The sequence below is a fragment of the Halichondria panicea genome, chromosome 9, assembly GCF_963675165.1.
Source record: "Halichondria panicea chromosome 9, odHalPani1.1, whole genome shotgun sequence".
Taxonomy (NCBI): domain Eukaryota; kingdom Metazoa; phylum Porifera; class Demospongiae; order Suberitida; family Halichondriidae; genus Halichondria; species Halichondria panicea.
In genome coordinates, this window is record NC_087385.1 from 5,043,017 (window position 1) to 5,061,104 (window position 18,088).

Genomic DNA, 18,088 nt, shown 5'->3' on the forward strand with positions numbered 1-18,088 from the left:
ATTGTAATATTCGCGTTTTAATGCCAGGAATGCCCACCAAGAGCTTTGCATGTGAAATACGGTTGCATGGAAGTTTATCCTAGTTTTAACTACTCTGCCCTCAAAAACGTGAGATTTTGCACTACACAAAAATGTCCCGCTATAACATACGGTATTAGAGCAAGCACAATGTAAGATAGATTACCGACAGAAATGATACATATACAGTGTTAAACAGTTCAGACACAAATTGATGCTGATTTGACAAAATAATACGTACAAAACACATACAAAAACAACGAGTATTATTGTTCCCACGTATCTATACTCTCTTGTCATACAAGATACTTTGCTCCTTCACCGAATGCCGCCTCTCCTCTCTGCTTACCCCCCTTCACACTTCTCTCAAGTGTTGACATCTGATTCGTCGCTCTAGTTGTAGCCCCTGTAGAGGAGGAGGGGCCTACAGACGGGCTACGTCTCCCCATGAGGTCCGTGCTGCCAAAGGATTGATAGCCAAAGCCAGTAATGGAATTGTCAGCTGATAAAGTGGGTAGGCCATCTCTCAGAACGGGAGCAATGTACGAGCCCTGTGAGAGAATGTGCATGAGGGGTATTTATTTGAGTGGGTGTGATGTTAGGTGGGTGTGAGTGCATGCACAACTTGAGGTGGGAGCGGAGGAGAAAAATTTATGCATAATTATAGTAGTTGAATTGAGACGTACGAACGTATAAGTAGTCCAATTGACTAAACGAACAAACAAAAACAAATCATCACTAAACTAATAGCTGAGCCATAAGTAATCGTACTACATGTACCACTCACCTTTGCAATCACCCCACCCTCCCCTTCTGCACAGCTCTCTTCCTCATCTCCACCCGATCTTGTCTCACCAAACACTCGATATTCCTGCAATGACCAATCACATTAAACCAATGTCATAACACACCTACATGTAATTATAGTGCTTATATAGCTATGTATCATATCAAGAAATCATTATCGTATATTATGTGTAATAGACGTTTTTGGAGACATACTTTCCCTGTCCTGAGTTGCAGCTGTGGTATCAAGTGTTTGAACCAGCCAAAGAACATTGTTCCAATACATAAGACACAGGTTAGAGTGAATGTGACCATCATCAGTACAGATCGAGGGTCCAAACGACCTATGCATGTGCGGTGGTGTATGTGAGGGGGAGGGGTCATGGTATAATTAAGACAATGTACGTGGCTTCTAGGCTGCGAACAAGTATATATACGTTTATTTACTGATTCAGTCCGTATCCTAGGTGATGTCCAGTAATTATATTATATAATTACTTCCCCCAGGCACTATTCTTATAATCTACTTCCTCAGCAGATTTGAATTGATATGATGCATCTTGACAAAATTTGGTACATTGCACGCAATAAAATTCAAAAATGTTGTGTAAGCTTGACAGTATTGAACTGAACTAGCTGAAGCCTGTAATCAAATTCTTGCTCTGTGCTTTCTCAGTAGTCAAGGCTGTGACTCAGAAGTAGACAATTACAAGTAGACTGTGGTGTTGTTGACAATAACAGACTAGTTCAGAGCTACAGTACAGGTAGATAGCTAGCTAGCTACATGTACAAACCTCACAGCTGCATTTAGTGGTGGGCGGGTCTGGTCAAAGTTTATGCATGGCTTCCAGCTAGCTGAACCTAGCTAGCTCATGTAGCTCCACAGTAGTACTGCTAGTTCTATGCCTGTAACTGTTCTAACTGCATAATTCTGAGGCTGTGAGAGCAAGTTTGACTGTCTCCACTGATTGTTCAAATGACTGTTTTGCTGTTTTTGCAGTAAATAAATCAGTTGTTGACTGGTTGCCTAGTAATTATGGTTTATAAACAACCTCAGCCTCGGGCTACGCCCTCGGCATTGGTTGTTTATAAGCCATAATTACTAGTCAACCAGTCAATAACTATAACATACACATGTACGTACTGTGCATATAGATCTATAATGTGAAAAGAATGTATCATCACCAGTCACTGATGAATTGAAGTGATTATGCCTCGGTGCGCATGCGCAAGCGAGGTATACGGTAGTGTGTTTGTGTGTCTGTGTGTGTGTCTGTGTAGACTGCTACAGCTGCTCAAGGATGAATCAAGTGCAAGTAAGAGTTTCTATAGGCTTCTAGTCATGTTTACTTGGATTTTAATTCGTGGATTTGCAAAATAATGCTTCGTTCTCGAGTTATGCCTAGTTTTGCTTACTTGGAATGCCATTGCAGCCTTTTCAGAAGAGCACGTAGCCAAACTTGTTTACCGAGTGTTACTACTCTACTTAGTAGTTAGCTCTGCACTAGAACGCTAGCTATTGGTAGCTGCAAGAGTGAGGAAGAGAGCTGCAAGGCTCTGTTGATGGCCATTAATTTTAGACTTGAACTTTTGGCATCGATCGTTTTTAACAACAATCATGGTCGATCATTACCCACGCTTTGAGTTTGCATGCAGCAAAAGCAAAAATGTTCATTATTATATATAAGCTATTAGTAGCTTCATGTTATGTAGCTTTGGCATCTCCACCAAGGCATCAGCACCTGCGGTGCTTTCATTTAAGAAGGTACATGTACATGGAAAATTAAGTACATTACGTCAAAGATATAAAAACCAACCTAATCTGACAATGGAGAAGAAAAGGGTGAACAGCTGTAGATGGACCGCCCCTACAATGACAAAGTTGATGGCCGACCTGTGGATGAACTGCCGACCTTGAAACGGGGCGGGCTTGTACACATAATAGATGTTGTAGCGATCAACGTAGTGCTTTATCAGGAAATATAATACACCTGGAGGATGTAGAAGCATACAAATGCTGATAAAATCAATTCAAACTACTATAATTATGCATAAATCTTTCTTGATAAAAAATGATAAAACAGGAGGTATACGGTAAATCAGACTATGTGTGTGTGTGTCATGTGTGCATGTGTGTACTATAGCTGTAACTCAAGGGTTGCAATGTGAGTACAACATAACTAACAGCTTCTGTAAGCCATGCATACAATCAATTTGTAGTTATAACGCCAAACAGCATACGGCAATGATATTAAAAATGAGAATGATATTCATAGAATTTTAATTCTTGAATAATTTATTGCCTCTAAATTGGGACCACGTGATATTTCTAGCGAGCGGGCCAGAAAAACGACACAAATGAAAGCACCGCTTTCAAACATGAATACTAGAATACATATGTGCACAAAGTGGGAAATGATTGACCATGCATGCATGATCGTTGATGCAAAAAGTTCAATGTCTATAAAATTAATGGCTGCATGAAACGGCCAGTTAAGTGCAGCTTTGCAGCTACCGTTCTAGTGCAGAGCTAACTACTAAGTAGAGTAGTTAGTAGCACTCCATGGACAAGTTTGCTACGCATACACTAACTGTTCTGAAAGGCACCCCAAGTTAGCAAAGTTGCTATATGAACTTGAGAACGAAGCATTATTTTGCAAACCCACAAATTGCAATCCAAGAAAACGTGGCTATATAGAAATGATCAGCAGCTGTAACACTCTACACACACACAGACACACAGACACACATGCACCGTATACCTCTCTTGCGCAAGCGCACACCGAGGCAGTAAAAAGTTAACTTTGCATGGCCTAAAGCTATTAATTTGTTCTCGGTACATTGAAGGTCCTTCAATCGTGCATAACAAAATTTGATCTAAATAGGTAGTCAAAAGGCTACAATGCCCTTTTAAATGTACCTACCTAACTCAATTATGAGCACTCAAAGTTAGCTAGCATTCTAGTAAATTTGGCGACGGAAAATTGGTAGAAAGGTATTTAATAGTATGCAGCTCTAGTATACGTGGCCGATAATAGGAGGTCTTAAAACAGCAAACTGAGTTGTGCGACTTGCCAATGGGTGTGATGAGGGGTGTGGTCAAACTGAAAGATATGATGAGATTGAACAAGACCAGGTTCCAGGCATAGTGGACTCCGTACAGGAAGTTGAAGTTTGCTGCCTGTGTGTGTGTGTGTGTGTGTGTGTAGTGTGCATGTGTGCATGTGTGCATGTGTGCATGTGTGGGAGGGTATAATTATGATTACGACTGCCATATACATGTACGTAGTATTCACTAAAGCATGACTATAAGCATGAGGGTATTTTTTACTAGGGTACAGTTACTGAGGTAGCTTCGACTCCAGGCAGCTTGCTTTGATACGAGGCTATTATAGTTTAGCATAGGATGCTAATTATGAGTTGCGTATTCTTAAATTGTGCAAACATTACGTATCTTGCACGGTGTATTTGGCATCTATAATACAACATCAATGACATTGCTTTTTTTGGCAGTTATAAATTTGGCGATATTCGGTAAAATTCGCCAAATCGCCAAAATTGTATGCAAGAGAGCATTCAATTTATTTGCAAGCAAACTCAGTGTATACTTACAACTGGTCAGTTCTGGCTGCCCCCCAAGCTAGGTTTTCAATACGTTTGCTACGGACAAATGTGGCAAAATTAGTCAATAGATTCGAGATAGGGTCGCTTTTTAGCAGCGGCTATTTTCCGAAATGCCGCCACCACGCTAATTCCGGCCAAACGGCACTGTCCCAAGGGTGACCGGATTAACGAGAGTCTACTGTATATGAGATTAGGCCCACATTTTAATTATAATAGGCAAGTGCATGCCAACAGCTACCACTTGGTGCATCAATGGGGAAATTTTCACTCAGGAATGCTAGATGTGTACATGCATGCATGGTCAATAGGCCTTGCCCAATTATGCTAGCATAATTTTGAGACTAATAGCACGGTGCGGTGGAGCATTGAGCATTATGCCAGCCTAATAGGCAAAAAATATTAGCCTAGTAGGCAATTTTTACCAAATTTTAGTAGAAAGTATGATTTTATAGAAGCACTATAGCCTCAATAGCACTCGTAATGCTAATACTGAGTATATACGTATGGAAGGTGCTATAGTAGTACTACTAGATCAGTTAACTTTTTTCTCTTTCACCATAGTTCCTTAGAATATTATATAGAAGCTTTTGTGATGTTGCAGTATTTTATTGAGACTAATGGGTAAGAATTAAAGACTAATAGGTACAATACATGAGGCTTGGCCATGGAGACTAGACTAATAGACAAAATTTTGAGCGGGCAAGGCCTAATGGTCAATAGATAACCTGTTTAGCTAAGAATGCAATTAAAAATCAGGTGAGCAGCATGGCATGCAGGTATATAGTATAAGTAGTGTTCCTGCAGGTGTATATAGACCACAGCTATATAGACCCTATTGTCCACGCATTGTATAATGTAGTGTAGATCTAGACAAGATTTCATGGTCTTTAGTAAAGGCTAATTTTTACTCGGATGGAAGGTTTAGTAAAAGCATGAAGGTACGTATGTACTAAAAACATGAGGGTATTTAGATAGCTTCGAATCCAGGCCGCTTGCTTGATTCGAGGCTATTATATACTTACCCTGTGACATACAAATTGACTAAGTAGGCCAATATCGGAACGATATATATAATTATAATAATTTTATAGTGTAGTTGTGCCAAACGAATTTACTGTACAATACGAAACCTCCTGAATACCAGTCGAATCCAGAGAGCAGCCTGCAGCTGGATTTGAGGCTAACCAATCACCCTTGCGCTTTCCTCATGTTTTTGCTGCTAAGCATTTACTTATAATCTATACTCTCACATATTTAGCTAGTATATAAATCCTCATGCTGTTACTAATACCCTCAAGCATTTACTAAATTCCCTCATGCTTTGCAAATATCGATCTCCAAAACATTATGCTGTTGACAAGTATTATTTTGACACAAACGGCACCCTGATTAAGATAAACAGGGTATGAATCTACTTGTGTATACGTGCATCAAAGAGGAGCAGGAATGCAACCCAATAAAGAGAATCATGCAGGAGTATCCGACACTCTAGCAAACGCACAAAGCTATAAATGTTTTCTCGTGGGAGCGTCATACTGTGTATATAGTTATCGTAACAATCGCTAGTACATGAATACACAAGTGAAAATCACCTGATATCAGGTGTGTCAGAGGAGGTACGACAGGTGCGGTGCAGCTCAAGCAATTAGCCTTTGATTGAGCAATAATTATCCACCCACGTTGTATGTTTTTGCTGAGAGCAATCAGAGGCTAATTACTTTAGCTGCATCGCGCCTGTCGTACAAACAGAGAAAAGGCTAAGTAAACTATCTGTCCAGCCAGTTCCTAGATGTGGCACTTCCCTGCAAAGATAGAACAGTTTGAAATGAACACAGGCAAACCCACTGGCACTGCCAATCCTTATGTAAAACCTACTGGTTTTAATCTCTTGTTTTACTATTAAATGCATGTAGCAGTTTGCTGCTGAAGCCTAGCCTCGATCAAAGTGCGGCCTTGTGAAGGAAGCTATTGCTGCAACCATGCCTAAGACTAAAAATACACAAAACATACTGTACAACTTGGTAAAAGCCAACTCCTGGAGCCACAGCAGATGAAATATTAAAGCTTCCCAGTTCGAGCTTTATCCAAAAAGGAAACTATTTTGGGAAACATAATGGCATGATTGCTTTTTAGTACAGACTACATGAAATCTATTGCCCATGGCTTGGCCTAGTGTTGTTAATATTTTTTGCATACTTCCGTAAATGGTATAGGTCTGTATAATGCGCAGGCCACTTGTTTGTACTGCATGTACTGTGGTTTGTGTTAGTCAGACCTAGGGTAGGCTCTAAACACAACTACTAAGTGTTTGTGACGCCCTACCCTGAGAAAATATAGAGTGCGTGGGTGTCGTATACTACCTATTCATGCACTCCTGAGAGGATCGTATGGCTATGGCTATGAATGTAATTAATAATCAGAGGGTTGTATATAAATAAAAGACCTATAATTATGTATTGTCATTCAATGTAATAGTCAGAGTGTAGATCTATAACTTGAGTCAGACAATGAAAGGTTACAGCATTCTCTTAGACCTGATCTTGCTAGTAGCTATAGGCTGTGTTGCAGGACAGAATTTCGTGCAGCCAGAGAGGCAAATAAAGTGCCCTGCTGTTAATCAGCCATGTGAGATAACGTTTCGAGTGTCATACACCACCACACTGGCACCAAACTTGTTTATACCTGGCGTAGGTTTTCTTGACTTCGGAACACCTGTAACTCTCAACAGCAGTGGAGGCTACGAATTTGACTATGGCTCTTCACAAGCTGCACGAACGCGACTCCAACCCATTGATGGTGATGGTATTTCAAGAAGGCCCCTCTACGTAATCAATAAACAATTTCCTGGGCCTACAGTTGTCGGCTACACTAACCAGACAGTAAGGATTAGAGTGATTAATGCTCTACACACTCAAGCTCTTTCCATGCATTGGCACGGTATGCATCAGATTGGAACCCCACACATGGATGGTGCTGCGTACATAACACAATGTCCAATTCTACCTAACAATGAGTTCACCTACGAGTTTCAGCTGTTTCCAGAAGGAACGTTTTGGTATCATGCCCACCTTGGATCCGAGCGCTCAAACGGACTTTATGGAGCTCTAATTGTTGTACCACCAGAGCCAAGCCCAACTAACTTTATTGACATGCTTGGAGCTCATACTATACTTCTTGATGAGTGGTTCACTGTCAACTCCGAGGAGGTGCAACAGTCACCTATATTCTCCCCAGATCCATTAAATCCAAATGCACCATACCGCACAAACCCAGTACCAACTTATGATGGGACCGCCAATAATATCCCATTTAACGGAGGAGTAATTAACGGTGCTGGCTGGAGGTACACTGCTGACAGTGCCAGCTGCAGACGCTTAGCTAATACTACGCTACCGTCATTTGAGGTCACCCAAGGAAATAGGTACAGGTTTCGGGTGATAGGATCCCAAGCTGACCAAAACATGCGTATCTCAATTCAAGGTCATGGCCTAAAGCTGCTTGCAACTGATGGTTCTAATACAAAAACTCCAGATTCATTGCCCCAGGAAGTAGACTACATTATTGTGAATGTGGCAGAAAGATATGACTTCATTGTGGAAGCTAACCAAGCTATTGACAATTATGTTATTATGGCCGAATCAATGGAAATCCCAAGTGAATTAGAAAGCCGTGGCTATTGTGTTAAAGCTCATAGAGCCTATGCAGTACTACGTTATGAAGGAGCCCCATCTACATTACCAGAGGATTTTGACTCTCAGTACAACCCACTGGAACGCTGCAACAGTACTAAGCAATGTTATGCCATCAACTGTCCGTTCATGGATTACCCTGACAATGTATTCACTACATGCATAAACTTTGATGAATTGGAGTTAGAGAATTCTCTACCAGTACCAAACAATGATGTTGGGGATACAGTGTTTCTAAACTTTCACGAAGCTGGAAATGCAATAAATGCCCGATCCTTAGCAAATCCACCATCCCCAATTTTATCCCAAGAAAATGATATTAATGAAGGTTCATTTTGCGAGTACAGTCAAGATTTGTCACGTGACAATCGAGGGACTTGTTTACACACATACACTGCAACTACTGAAACAGTTGAAATGGTGTTGAGTAACGTAGGTGGCAGCCACTTTTCCGCACACCCTGTCCACATTCACGGTCATTATTTTCATGTACTACACGTTGGCTACCCAAGCTACAATGCTACAACGGGAACAATCATTGCAAGAAATCAAGATCTCAATTGTGCCACCAACGATGGACTCTGCGATAAGGGTGTATCGTGGTCTGCAGGAGCCCCACCCCCATCTTCTTGTCTCGAGTCCGGCACTTGCCCTCTAAAGGACACGATAACTATTCCCAGTGGTGGGTACGTAAGGGTGCGATTTACTCGCAACAATCCAGGCTGGTGGATGCTCCATTGTCATATTGAGAGCCACTTTTTATTTGGAATGGCCATGGTCATCAACACTACATCTGCCCCAGGAAATGTTCAGATACCTGACAACTTCCCCCGCTGTGGGCACTTCAACTCTGCCACCTCTTCTACCCAACCCACTACCCAACCCACTGAAAAAGAAGATACTACCTACCAGAATGCAACAATTGGTATAGCTATTGTATGTGGTGCTTTGCTCCTAATGCTCATAATCGTGACTAGCGTTTTGGTTTTTACATGTGTTAAGCAGAAGAAACAAACTGCAACTGAGAAAGCTGCGACTGAGAAAGTGTTTCTAGCTCCACAGGAGGAAAACGCTAAAGAACGTGAACAAGTTCTATAGATTTTGTTCTGAAAATTGCCTTATGCATGTATGGGCAAACAGAAAATTAAATATGAGAAAGTGTTTCTAGTTTCAGTAAAGAACATGAACTTATGATTTTGTTGTATTTTAACCATGTCTTATGGGCAAACAAATATTATAACCAAGGGAGTATTGATCCCATAAAAATTTCTTGTTGGAAACCATTTGAACCTCATATTGGTATTGTGCAGTTGAGTATAATAAGCCCATAATTACAGGCAGTGCCATGTATACATGTATATTATTATGCCTTGATGCGCATGCGCAAGCGAGATAGTGTGTGTGTGTGTGTGTGTGTGTGGACTGCTACAGCTGCTCAAGGATGAATCAAGTGGAAGTAAGAGTTTCTATAGGCTTCTAGTCATGTTTACTTGGATTTTAATTCGTGGATTTGCAAAATAATGCTTTGTTCTCGAGTTGTGCTTACTTAGAATGCTATTGTAGCCTTTTCAGAAGAGTGCGTAACAAAACTTGTTCACCGAGTGCTGCTACTCTACTTACACAACAACACATAACTAGCCAGATCAAGACTGCTCCCTTAAAGAGCCCTGAAAGCAGACCACATGCATGCACTGATTACTTCACCCAACAATTCAGAATAAATTCAAGCCTGCATAGTCATGCAGTACGTCATAAACTGGAACAAACTGGTGTTTTTAATTTGGCGTCTTGTGGCTCCTACATCAATGACATTGCGTCTACAGCTTAGCTTTAATATTTATAGTTTGTATCAAATCGCCAAATTTTCTCGTTATACGTAGATATGTCTAAATGGCATGTAAGAGAGCATTCAACTATTGTCTACGAAGATTCACTCATTGCCCCATTATGAATTGGAATGGAGTGAACACAAGCAGACTCCAGTGTATATAAATGACAGGCTATAGGGCTCAGAACAGTGAAGATCTCATGTTATATCGCCTAGAGAAATACATACCTATGGATCCATCTTACATGAGACGTCAACGCTAACAGCTACAATGTACTACTTGGCGCACCAATAGGAGGACATATTTCACTCAGGAATGCAGCCCAATAGAAGCCTATAGCTGTTGTAGACGTAATTCACATGTAGATGATGGTCAAGATAACTTAAGCTATGAATGTAATTAAAATCAGGTGAACACATGCAGCTATATAGATAAGCCATGGCAAATTATGCTCTTTTTTCTGCCTATTATGCTTTTGAGCACTGCCCCAAATCAGCTTATTATGCCCGTCGAAAGAACCCATTATGCCCCACATTGACGCCACAAATAATCTTTTTTCAGCAGCAAAAAATTATCTCTATCACTATCAACAAGAGATAATTTCATTTGTAACATAACTGACATAATCTTCTAGATGTAAAAGAGGCATTTAAAAGAGAAAAAACACGTTGAGCAGCAGCAGAGGACCGTTGCATTTGCACCAAACTGACCAAATTAAAACCCTATTATGCTCTAATTATGCCAGCATAATGACCTAACCTATTATGCCCCAAATTATGCCGGGATAATTTGTCAGGGCCTAGCTATAGATCATAGCAAGAGTTTATTAGGAACTCTTGATCATAGTCCTAGCTAGTCCATGGTCAAAGTGTAGATCTATAACTTGAGTCAAACAATGAAAGGTTACAGCATTCTCTTAGACCTGATCTTAGAAATGGAGTTATGCTTTGCCGAATTTCTTGTTCCTACACATTTTGGTGCTTTCCCTGGCCAATCCTAGCAACGTTTCATATTGTTTTTAGTCAGATTTCCTTTCTTTTTCATTACAGAAGTGTTATAAACTATAATGAAAAGGAACGTCAAGAAGGAGAAAACAGGACAGGAATAAATGCTAATATAATTCTATGTGTGATAAAATGACAGCGCCATGTTTAACTGTAAGTGCAGTGTTGCAAGAGCATGTAGGCTTATGCTTATGGTAGACCTAAGCAGTGCATATATCTAGATAAATAGCACACATACCTGAGGTGAGATCGAAAATGGAAAGTTGGAAAAGAAAAGGAGGTTTACACTGCAAATACGGTGTGCCACAGCCACGCCCATCTCATAAGTTGCCATGTGACGTTGCTGTGCAGTCATTTAAAGATGGCGGAATTGTGTAGGTAAGTGGAACCTGAGAGGTCATCTACGTTTTGAAAGCGAATGTAATTATGAGAAAAATTCCCATGCTCTGGGTTATACCTTATAGTGCGAAATTTTCGAGGGGCTTAATTTCCGCTGTTTTCGTGGGTTAGCCATCCTATGCAAAAATTAATTCCATGAAAATCGTAAAATTATGTGCTAAAACGTGCAAACATTAAAAGCGTGGCTTCCGGTAAGCAGTCAACCCACGAAATTTAGTCAACAAGGCCATTCCACGAAATTTAAGTGCCGCGAAAATTTCGCGCTATATACGGTAGTCGACTATAGAGGCTGTATCCTGAATATGTGTTTCAGTGTACAATGAGAAAATGCTTTCCAAGAAAGTTACTTACTTAGTCAGTCAGATGAAACGCGGTGAAATGTGAAATTTTTCAATAATGCATGTGAATGTTCATGATAACCTTATTTACTAAACTCTCTTGAATTCCTTCATGTTTTGCAAAATATCGATCTCCAAAACCTTGTGCTCTTGACATGTATTATTATTTTGACACAAACGGTACCCCATGCATAAATAGATAACCTAAGCTATGAATGTAATATGACATGCGTGCATCAAGGGGAGCAGGAATGCAACCCAATAAAGAGGAGGTCTTGGATAAATAAATAACGGAAGCTATGAATGTAATTAAACCAGGTTGTATATAGACCTATTATGAACTGTCCAGTGTCATGATTAGAGTGTCATGATTAGAGTGTATAGATCTATAACTTGAGTCAAACAATGAAAGGTTACAGCATTCTCTTAGTCCTGATCTTGCTAGCAGCTATAAGCTGCGCTGCAGGGCAGAATTTCGTGCAGCCAGAGAGGCAAATAAAGTGCCCTTCTGTCAATCAGCCATGTGAGATAACGTTTTGAGTGTCATACACCACCACATTGGTAGCAAACTTGTTTATACCTGGCGTAGGTTCTCGTGACTTTGGAACGCCTGTATCTCTCAACAGCAGTGGGGGCTACACATTTGACTATGGCTCTTCAGAAGCTACGCGCATGCGATTCCAACCCATTGATGGTGATGGCATTTCAAGGAGGTCCCTCTACGTAATCAATAACCAATTTCCTGGGCCTACAGTTGTCGGCTACACTAACCAGACAGTAAGGATTAGAGTGATTAATGCTCTACACACTCAAGCTGTTTCCATGCATTGGCACGGTATGCATCTGATTGGAACCTCACACATGGATGGTGCCTCGTACATAACACAATGTCCAATTCTACCTAACAATGAGTTCACATACGAGTTTCAGCTATACCCAGAAGGAACGTTTTGGTACCATGCCCACCTTGGATCAGAGCGCTCAAACGGACTTTATGGAGCTCTAATTGTTGTACCACCAGAGCCAAGCCCAACTAACTTTATTGACATGCTTGGAACTCATACTATACTTCTTGATGAGTGGTTCACTGTCAACTCCGAGGAGGTGCAGCTATCACCTATATCTGCCCGAGATCCACTAAATCCAAATGCACCATACCGCTCAAACCCAGTGCCAACTCACGAGGGGACCACCAATATTTTCCCATTTAACGGAGGAGTAATTAACGGTGCTGGCTGGAGGTACACTGCTGACAGTACCAGCTGCAGACGCTTGGCTAATACTACGCTACCGTCATTTGAGGTAACTCAAGGAAATAGCTACAGGTTTCGGGTGATAGGATCCCAAGCTGACTACAACATGCGTATCTCCATTCAAGGTCATGGCCTTCAGCTGCTTGCAACGGATGGTTCTGATACAAAAATTCCAGATTCATTGCCACAGGAAGTAGACTACATTATTGTGAATGCGGGAGAAAGATATGACTTCATTGTAGAAGCTAACCAAGCTATTGAAAATTATGTCATCATGGCCAAAACAACAGAAAGCCCGAGTGAATTAGAAAGCCGTGGCTATTGTGTTAAAGCTCATAGAGCCTATGCAGTACTACCTTATGAAGGGGCCCCATCTACATTACCAGAGGATTTTGACTCTCAGTACAACCCACCGGAACGCTGTAACAGTACTAAGCAATGTTATGCCATCAACTGTCCGTTCATGGATTACCCTGACAATGTATTCACTACATGCATAAACTTTGATGAATTGGAGTTAGAGAATTCTCTACCAGTACCAAACAATGATGTTGGGGATACAGTGTTTCTAAATTTTTATGAGGCATTTGGGCCTGCAATAAATTCCCGATTCTTTGTAAATCCACCATCCCCGCTTTCATCCCAGAAAAATGATATTGATGAAGATTTGTTTTGTGAGTACAGTCAAGATTTATCAAATGAATACCGCACTAGTTGTTTACACACATACACTGCAACTACTGAAACAGTTGAAATGGTGTTGAGTAGCCTAACTGACAGGAATGAATTTTCCTCGCACCCTGTCCACATTCACGGTCATTACTTTCATGTACTACACGTTGGCTACCCAAGCTACAACGCTACAACAGGAAAAATCATCGCAAGGAACCAAGATCTCAATTGTGCCTCCAACGATAAACTCTGCGAAAAGGGTGTGTCATGGTCTGCAGGAGCCCCGCCCCCATCTTCCTGTCTCGAGTCCGACACTTGCCCTCTAAAGGACACGATAACTATTCCTGGTGGTGGGTACGTAAGGGTGCGATTTGCTCGCAATAATCCAGGCTGGTGGCTGCTCCATTGTCATATTGAGACACACTTCTTAGAGGGAATGGCCATGGTCATCAATGCTACATCTGCCCCAGGAAATGTTCAGATACCTAACAACTTCCCCCGCTGTGGGCACTTCAACTCTGCCACCTCCTCTACCCAACCAGACACTACCTACCAGAACACAACAATTGGTCTAGCTATTGTATGCGGTGCTTTGCTGCTACTGCTCATAATCGTGACTAGCGGTTGGGTTTTTACATGTGTTAAGCAGAAGAAGCAAACTGCAACTGAGAAAGCTGCGACTGAGAAAGTGTTTCTAGCTCCACAGGAGGAAAACGCTAAAGAACGTGAACAAGTTCTATAGATTTTGTTCTAAAAATTGCCCTATGCATGTATGGGCAAACAGAAAATTAAATATGAGAAAAGGTTTCTAGTTTCAGTAAAGAACATGAACTTATGATTTTGTTGTATAGAAAATTGTTTAACCATGTCTTATGGGCAAACAAATAATTATTATAACCAAGGGAGTATTGATCCCATAAAAATTTCTTGCTGGAAACCATTTGAACCTCATATTGGTATTGTGCAGTTGAGTATTAATTATAGGCAGTGCCATGTATACATGTATTATAATGAAAGCACTGCAGGTGCTGATGCCTCGGTGGAGATGCCAAAGCTACGTAACATAAAGCTACTAATAGCTTTTATACACATGATGAACATTTTTGCATTAATCAATTTTGCTGCATGCAATTCAAATAGTGGGTAAAGATCGACCATGATTGTTATGAAAAACAATCGATGCCAAAAGTTCAAGTGTAAATTTAATGGCTGCCATCAGCGCTAGCAGAGCCTTGCAGCTCTCTTCTCACTCTTGTAGCTACCAATAGCTAGCGTTCTAGTGCAGAGCTAACTACTAAGTAGAGTAGCAACACTCGGTAAACAAGTTTGGCTACGTGCTCTTCTGAAAAGGCTGCAATGGCATTCCAAGTAAGCAAAACTAGGCATAACTCGAGAACGAAGCTTTATTTTGCAAATCCACAAATTATAATCCAAGAGAACATGACTAGAAGCCTATAGAAACTCTTACTTGCCACTTTATTGATCCTTGAGCAGCTGTAGCAGCCTGACTACACACACACACACACACACACACACACACACACACACACACACACTACCGTATACCTTGCTTGCGCATGCACACCGAGGCATAATAGTAAGGTTAAGAGTGCAATATAATTATATGGAGCAATGGCAAGGCTTCTAATTGCACGAGGAGTAGCCGAGTGCTATACCTTACAAGTGCTTGTTGAGTGCTATTAATCCCTTATTGCACGAGTAACCATTATACTTGATTTATGATGAAGTTCTCTGCAGTTCTATTAATATTTTCAGCCGCGGCTGTTATTCAAATATGTTTTCATTGACAGAGTGCAGTTACTCGACAGGTAATTGTACGCTGTCAATGACGACGTGCAATTACTGGACCGGATATACGTATGATACGGGTATTAATTGCTGTCATTTACTAATAGCAATCATACGATTATTAGAATTATGAAATACTGGCCACTCAATTTCTGAAGCTTTGATCGTATAAGGAACATGCAGCCAGGGATTATTGAATTCTTATTTTTAGGGGATGGTTGGCAGAGGATGTCACAATTATTGTATTGCCTCTCGCTGAATTAGCCAAACAAAAGCACACTATATCTGTCTCAAATTTAGAATAGGGTATGAAGTGAAGTGTGCAAGCATTACTCATCTTGATACTTAACTGGGTTATGTATTACCTTATATTATAGCGGGTAACTCATAAAATTCCTTATTTTCGTGAGCAAGCTGACCTCCACGAAATTCTAGCGTGGTTTACCGGCAATGCAATGTAGATAACAGGGGCAGATCCAGGATTCTTGATAGGGGGAGCTAAAAATATTTTGCTAAAAAAACTGCATAATGTGTTTCCTATGACTCATCAATAATTGTTCATGCTCAGTAATAAACTGGGTGTGGCCATGATAATGTAACCGTAGCTACGTGCTATCATAAATAGTAGAGGAGAGGGATTGGAAACGCATGCGTGGGACTCAGTACAATTTCGGCCCATCCGTGTCTCGCCTACGCCCACGCAATGCTGTAGCGGTAACTGAAGCAAGGCATCTTTTTAGAAGGACAGAGAAGTGCCTTGGCCTCAGGGATATTGCACAGGGCTATGCCAGTTAGTACTATGCTCTTACTACCTAGTATAGTTGTAACCTTAACCTAGAAGTGTCTACTAAAGGAGTTTCATGAGTTTTTTTAAGCTTTCCTTGACTGGCTGAGGATTGTGGGATTTTTTTATCTCTCCAAAAAGAAGTACAGCCTGTTAGAGATTGAAGACAAGTACAGTGGTATGTTAAGTGTTTTTTAAATGTAGCAACTTTGTGATTGACTCTCCATGGTAGTATTTGCTGACAAATTTATTATCACACTCATGACTTTCACTTGTGGGATTTTGTGGAAGTGTAGGTGTTGAAGTAGCAAATGTATATAGGCTAGAAGTGACCCTTTAATGTTACTACATGCTATTGTACACTTTATTTGTAGTTATACGAATGGATCGGCAAGTTTTTTGGGGAAGAGTTATGAGAGAATAAACGACGGAAGTGTCAGTTGTGGAAGACCCAAGGTAACTGTTATCTCAAACTGATACTGTTTTTAATCTCAGATTGTGTGCATCTGATGATGCTTCTTCAGAGTTTACATTGGCAGACTGTAGCACGTTCACTGAACCACTATATACCAAAGAGGACGTTCAAGAAAATTGCATCATTATTTCTGTCTTTACATCACGAGTAGACATACAATAATTATGTTAAATTGTTTGTATAATGAATTGTTTATGATCTAGATCTATAAAAGAGAAGTTAACATGTTCTTGAACTTCTATTAACACTGTGTCTGATCCCACTGTAAACTATTTCATACAATGGCGAAAACTCCTCTAATACTAACTTCTGAAACACGAATGGAAGCTAGTAGCCTAACTTGATCCTAGTAGCCTTCCTGCCTGTCTCATGTCTCTTTCTGGCTAGTCAGTAGTAGCCTTCCTGCCTGTCTTTTGGCTGATTAAAGATTAAAATACTAAAATTATCATAGGACAAAGGTCAATTTCTAGTGACGGAGGCAGGAAAGGAAGAAATTTAACCGTGACACGCATGGGCCGGGCATTTACGTATGCGTTTCCAATCCCTCTCCTCTACTATCTATGGTGCTATCCAGTGCATGCAGTGAGTTGATAGCTAGCTCTAGATTCTATTGAGTATTCTTCAGGCTTTTCATCAAGGCCAGGGGGGTGCTCAAGCCCCCAAAGCTCCCTGCTGGATCCGCCACTGGATAATGAATTTTTTACTCACAAAAATAATGTTTACCCACGAAAATAATAATTCCTGGGATCTACTGACTACACATTATTATAGCTATACAGTATACAGTAGACTCTTGTTAATCCGGTCACTCTTGGGACAGTGCAGCTTGGCTGGAATATAGCAAGGTGGTTGTATTTCAGAAAATAGCCACGGCTAAAAAACGACCTTACCTCGAATCTAATGACTAATTTTGCGGTTCTGTCTTGAGGATAATGAATAATTCTGCTCTCTATTTCCAATTTTATCTACCAAACCACACCCAAAGCGTGATATCCGGCCGTAATAAACGTATAAAATTACATTCAAAACCTAGTTTGGGGCAGCCAGTATACGGAATAGCGAGTGGCCGTACTTCAGGGTGAGTTTTGTGCAGTAAACATCTAGCTAGCAATCCATGCCAAACCAAATGGCCGGTATATCGAGGTGGCCGTACTTCAGAGAGCCAGAAAAGCGAGAGTCTACTGTATATAGATACACAAAGCATCATGTTTATACTGCTACAACACAACAACACATAACTAGCCAGATCAACTGCTCCCTTAAAGAGCCCTGAAAACAGACCACATGCATGCACTGATTACTTCACCCAACAATTCAGAATCAATTCAAGCCTGCATAGTCATGCAGTCATAAACTGGAACAAACTGGTATTTTTAATTTGGCGTCTTGTGGCTCCTACGTCAATGAC

The 18,088-nt window shown here is 40.7% G+C and overlaps 3 protein-coding genes across 3 annotated transcripts in view; 2 read left to right on the forward strand and 1 right to left on the reverse strand.

Annotated features, from left to right (window-relative positions):
• Positions 1-114: 114 nt before the first annotated feature.
• The window catches only part of LOC135341435 (calcium permeable stress-gated cation channel 1-like), a 34,933-nt gene continuing 16,959 nt past the window's right edge, over positions 115-18,088 (reverse strand). The window contains exons 18-22 of the mRNA XM_064537990.1: positions 3,880-3,985; positions 2,622-2,795; positions 1,021-1,148; positions 806-889; positions 115-569 (exon numbers count right to left, since the gene is read on the reverse strand). Coding sequence (XP_064394060.1) covers positions 315-569; positions 806-889; positions 1,021-1,148; positions 2,622-2,795; positions 3,880-3,985 — 747 coding nt within the window. The 3' untranslated portion in view covers positions 115-314. The remainder of the gene's footprint in view (positions 570-805; positions 890-1,020; positions 1,149-2,621; positions 2,796-3,879; positions 3,986-18,088) is intronic.
• Positions 6,867-9,400, forward strand: LOC135341437 (uncharacterized). The gene has a single exon (XM_064537992.1). It carries the CDS (start codon positions 6,936-6,938, stop codon positions 9,213-9,215), a length of 2,280 nt encoding a protein of 759 aa, XP_064394062.1. The 5' UTR covers positions 6,867-6,935; the 3' UTR covers positions 9,216-9,400.
• LOC135341438 (uncharacterized) lies at positions 12,046-14,544 on the forward strand. The gene is made up of 2 exons (XM_064537994.1): positions 12,046-12,210; positions 12,277-14,544. Exons 1-2 carry the CDS (start codon positions 12,093-12,095, stop codon positions 14,352-14,354), a joined length of 2,196 nt encoding a protein of 731 aa, XP_064394064.1. The 5' UTR covers positions 12,046-12,092; the 3' UTR covers positions 14,355-14,544.

Coding starts and splice junctions, on each gene's coding strand:
- LOC135341437 (XM_064537992.1), top strand. CDS start 6,936: ATGAAAGGTTACAGCATTCTCTTAGACCTGATCTTGCTAGTAGCTATA.
- LOC135341438 (XM_064537994.1), top strand. CDS start 12,093: ATGAAAGGTTACAGCATTCTCTTAGTCCTGATCTTGCTAGCAGCTATA. Junction 12,211..12,276: donor CCCTTCTGTCAATCAGCCAT/GTGAGATAACGT, acceptor TACCTGGCGTAG/GTTCTCGTGACTTTGGAACG.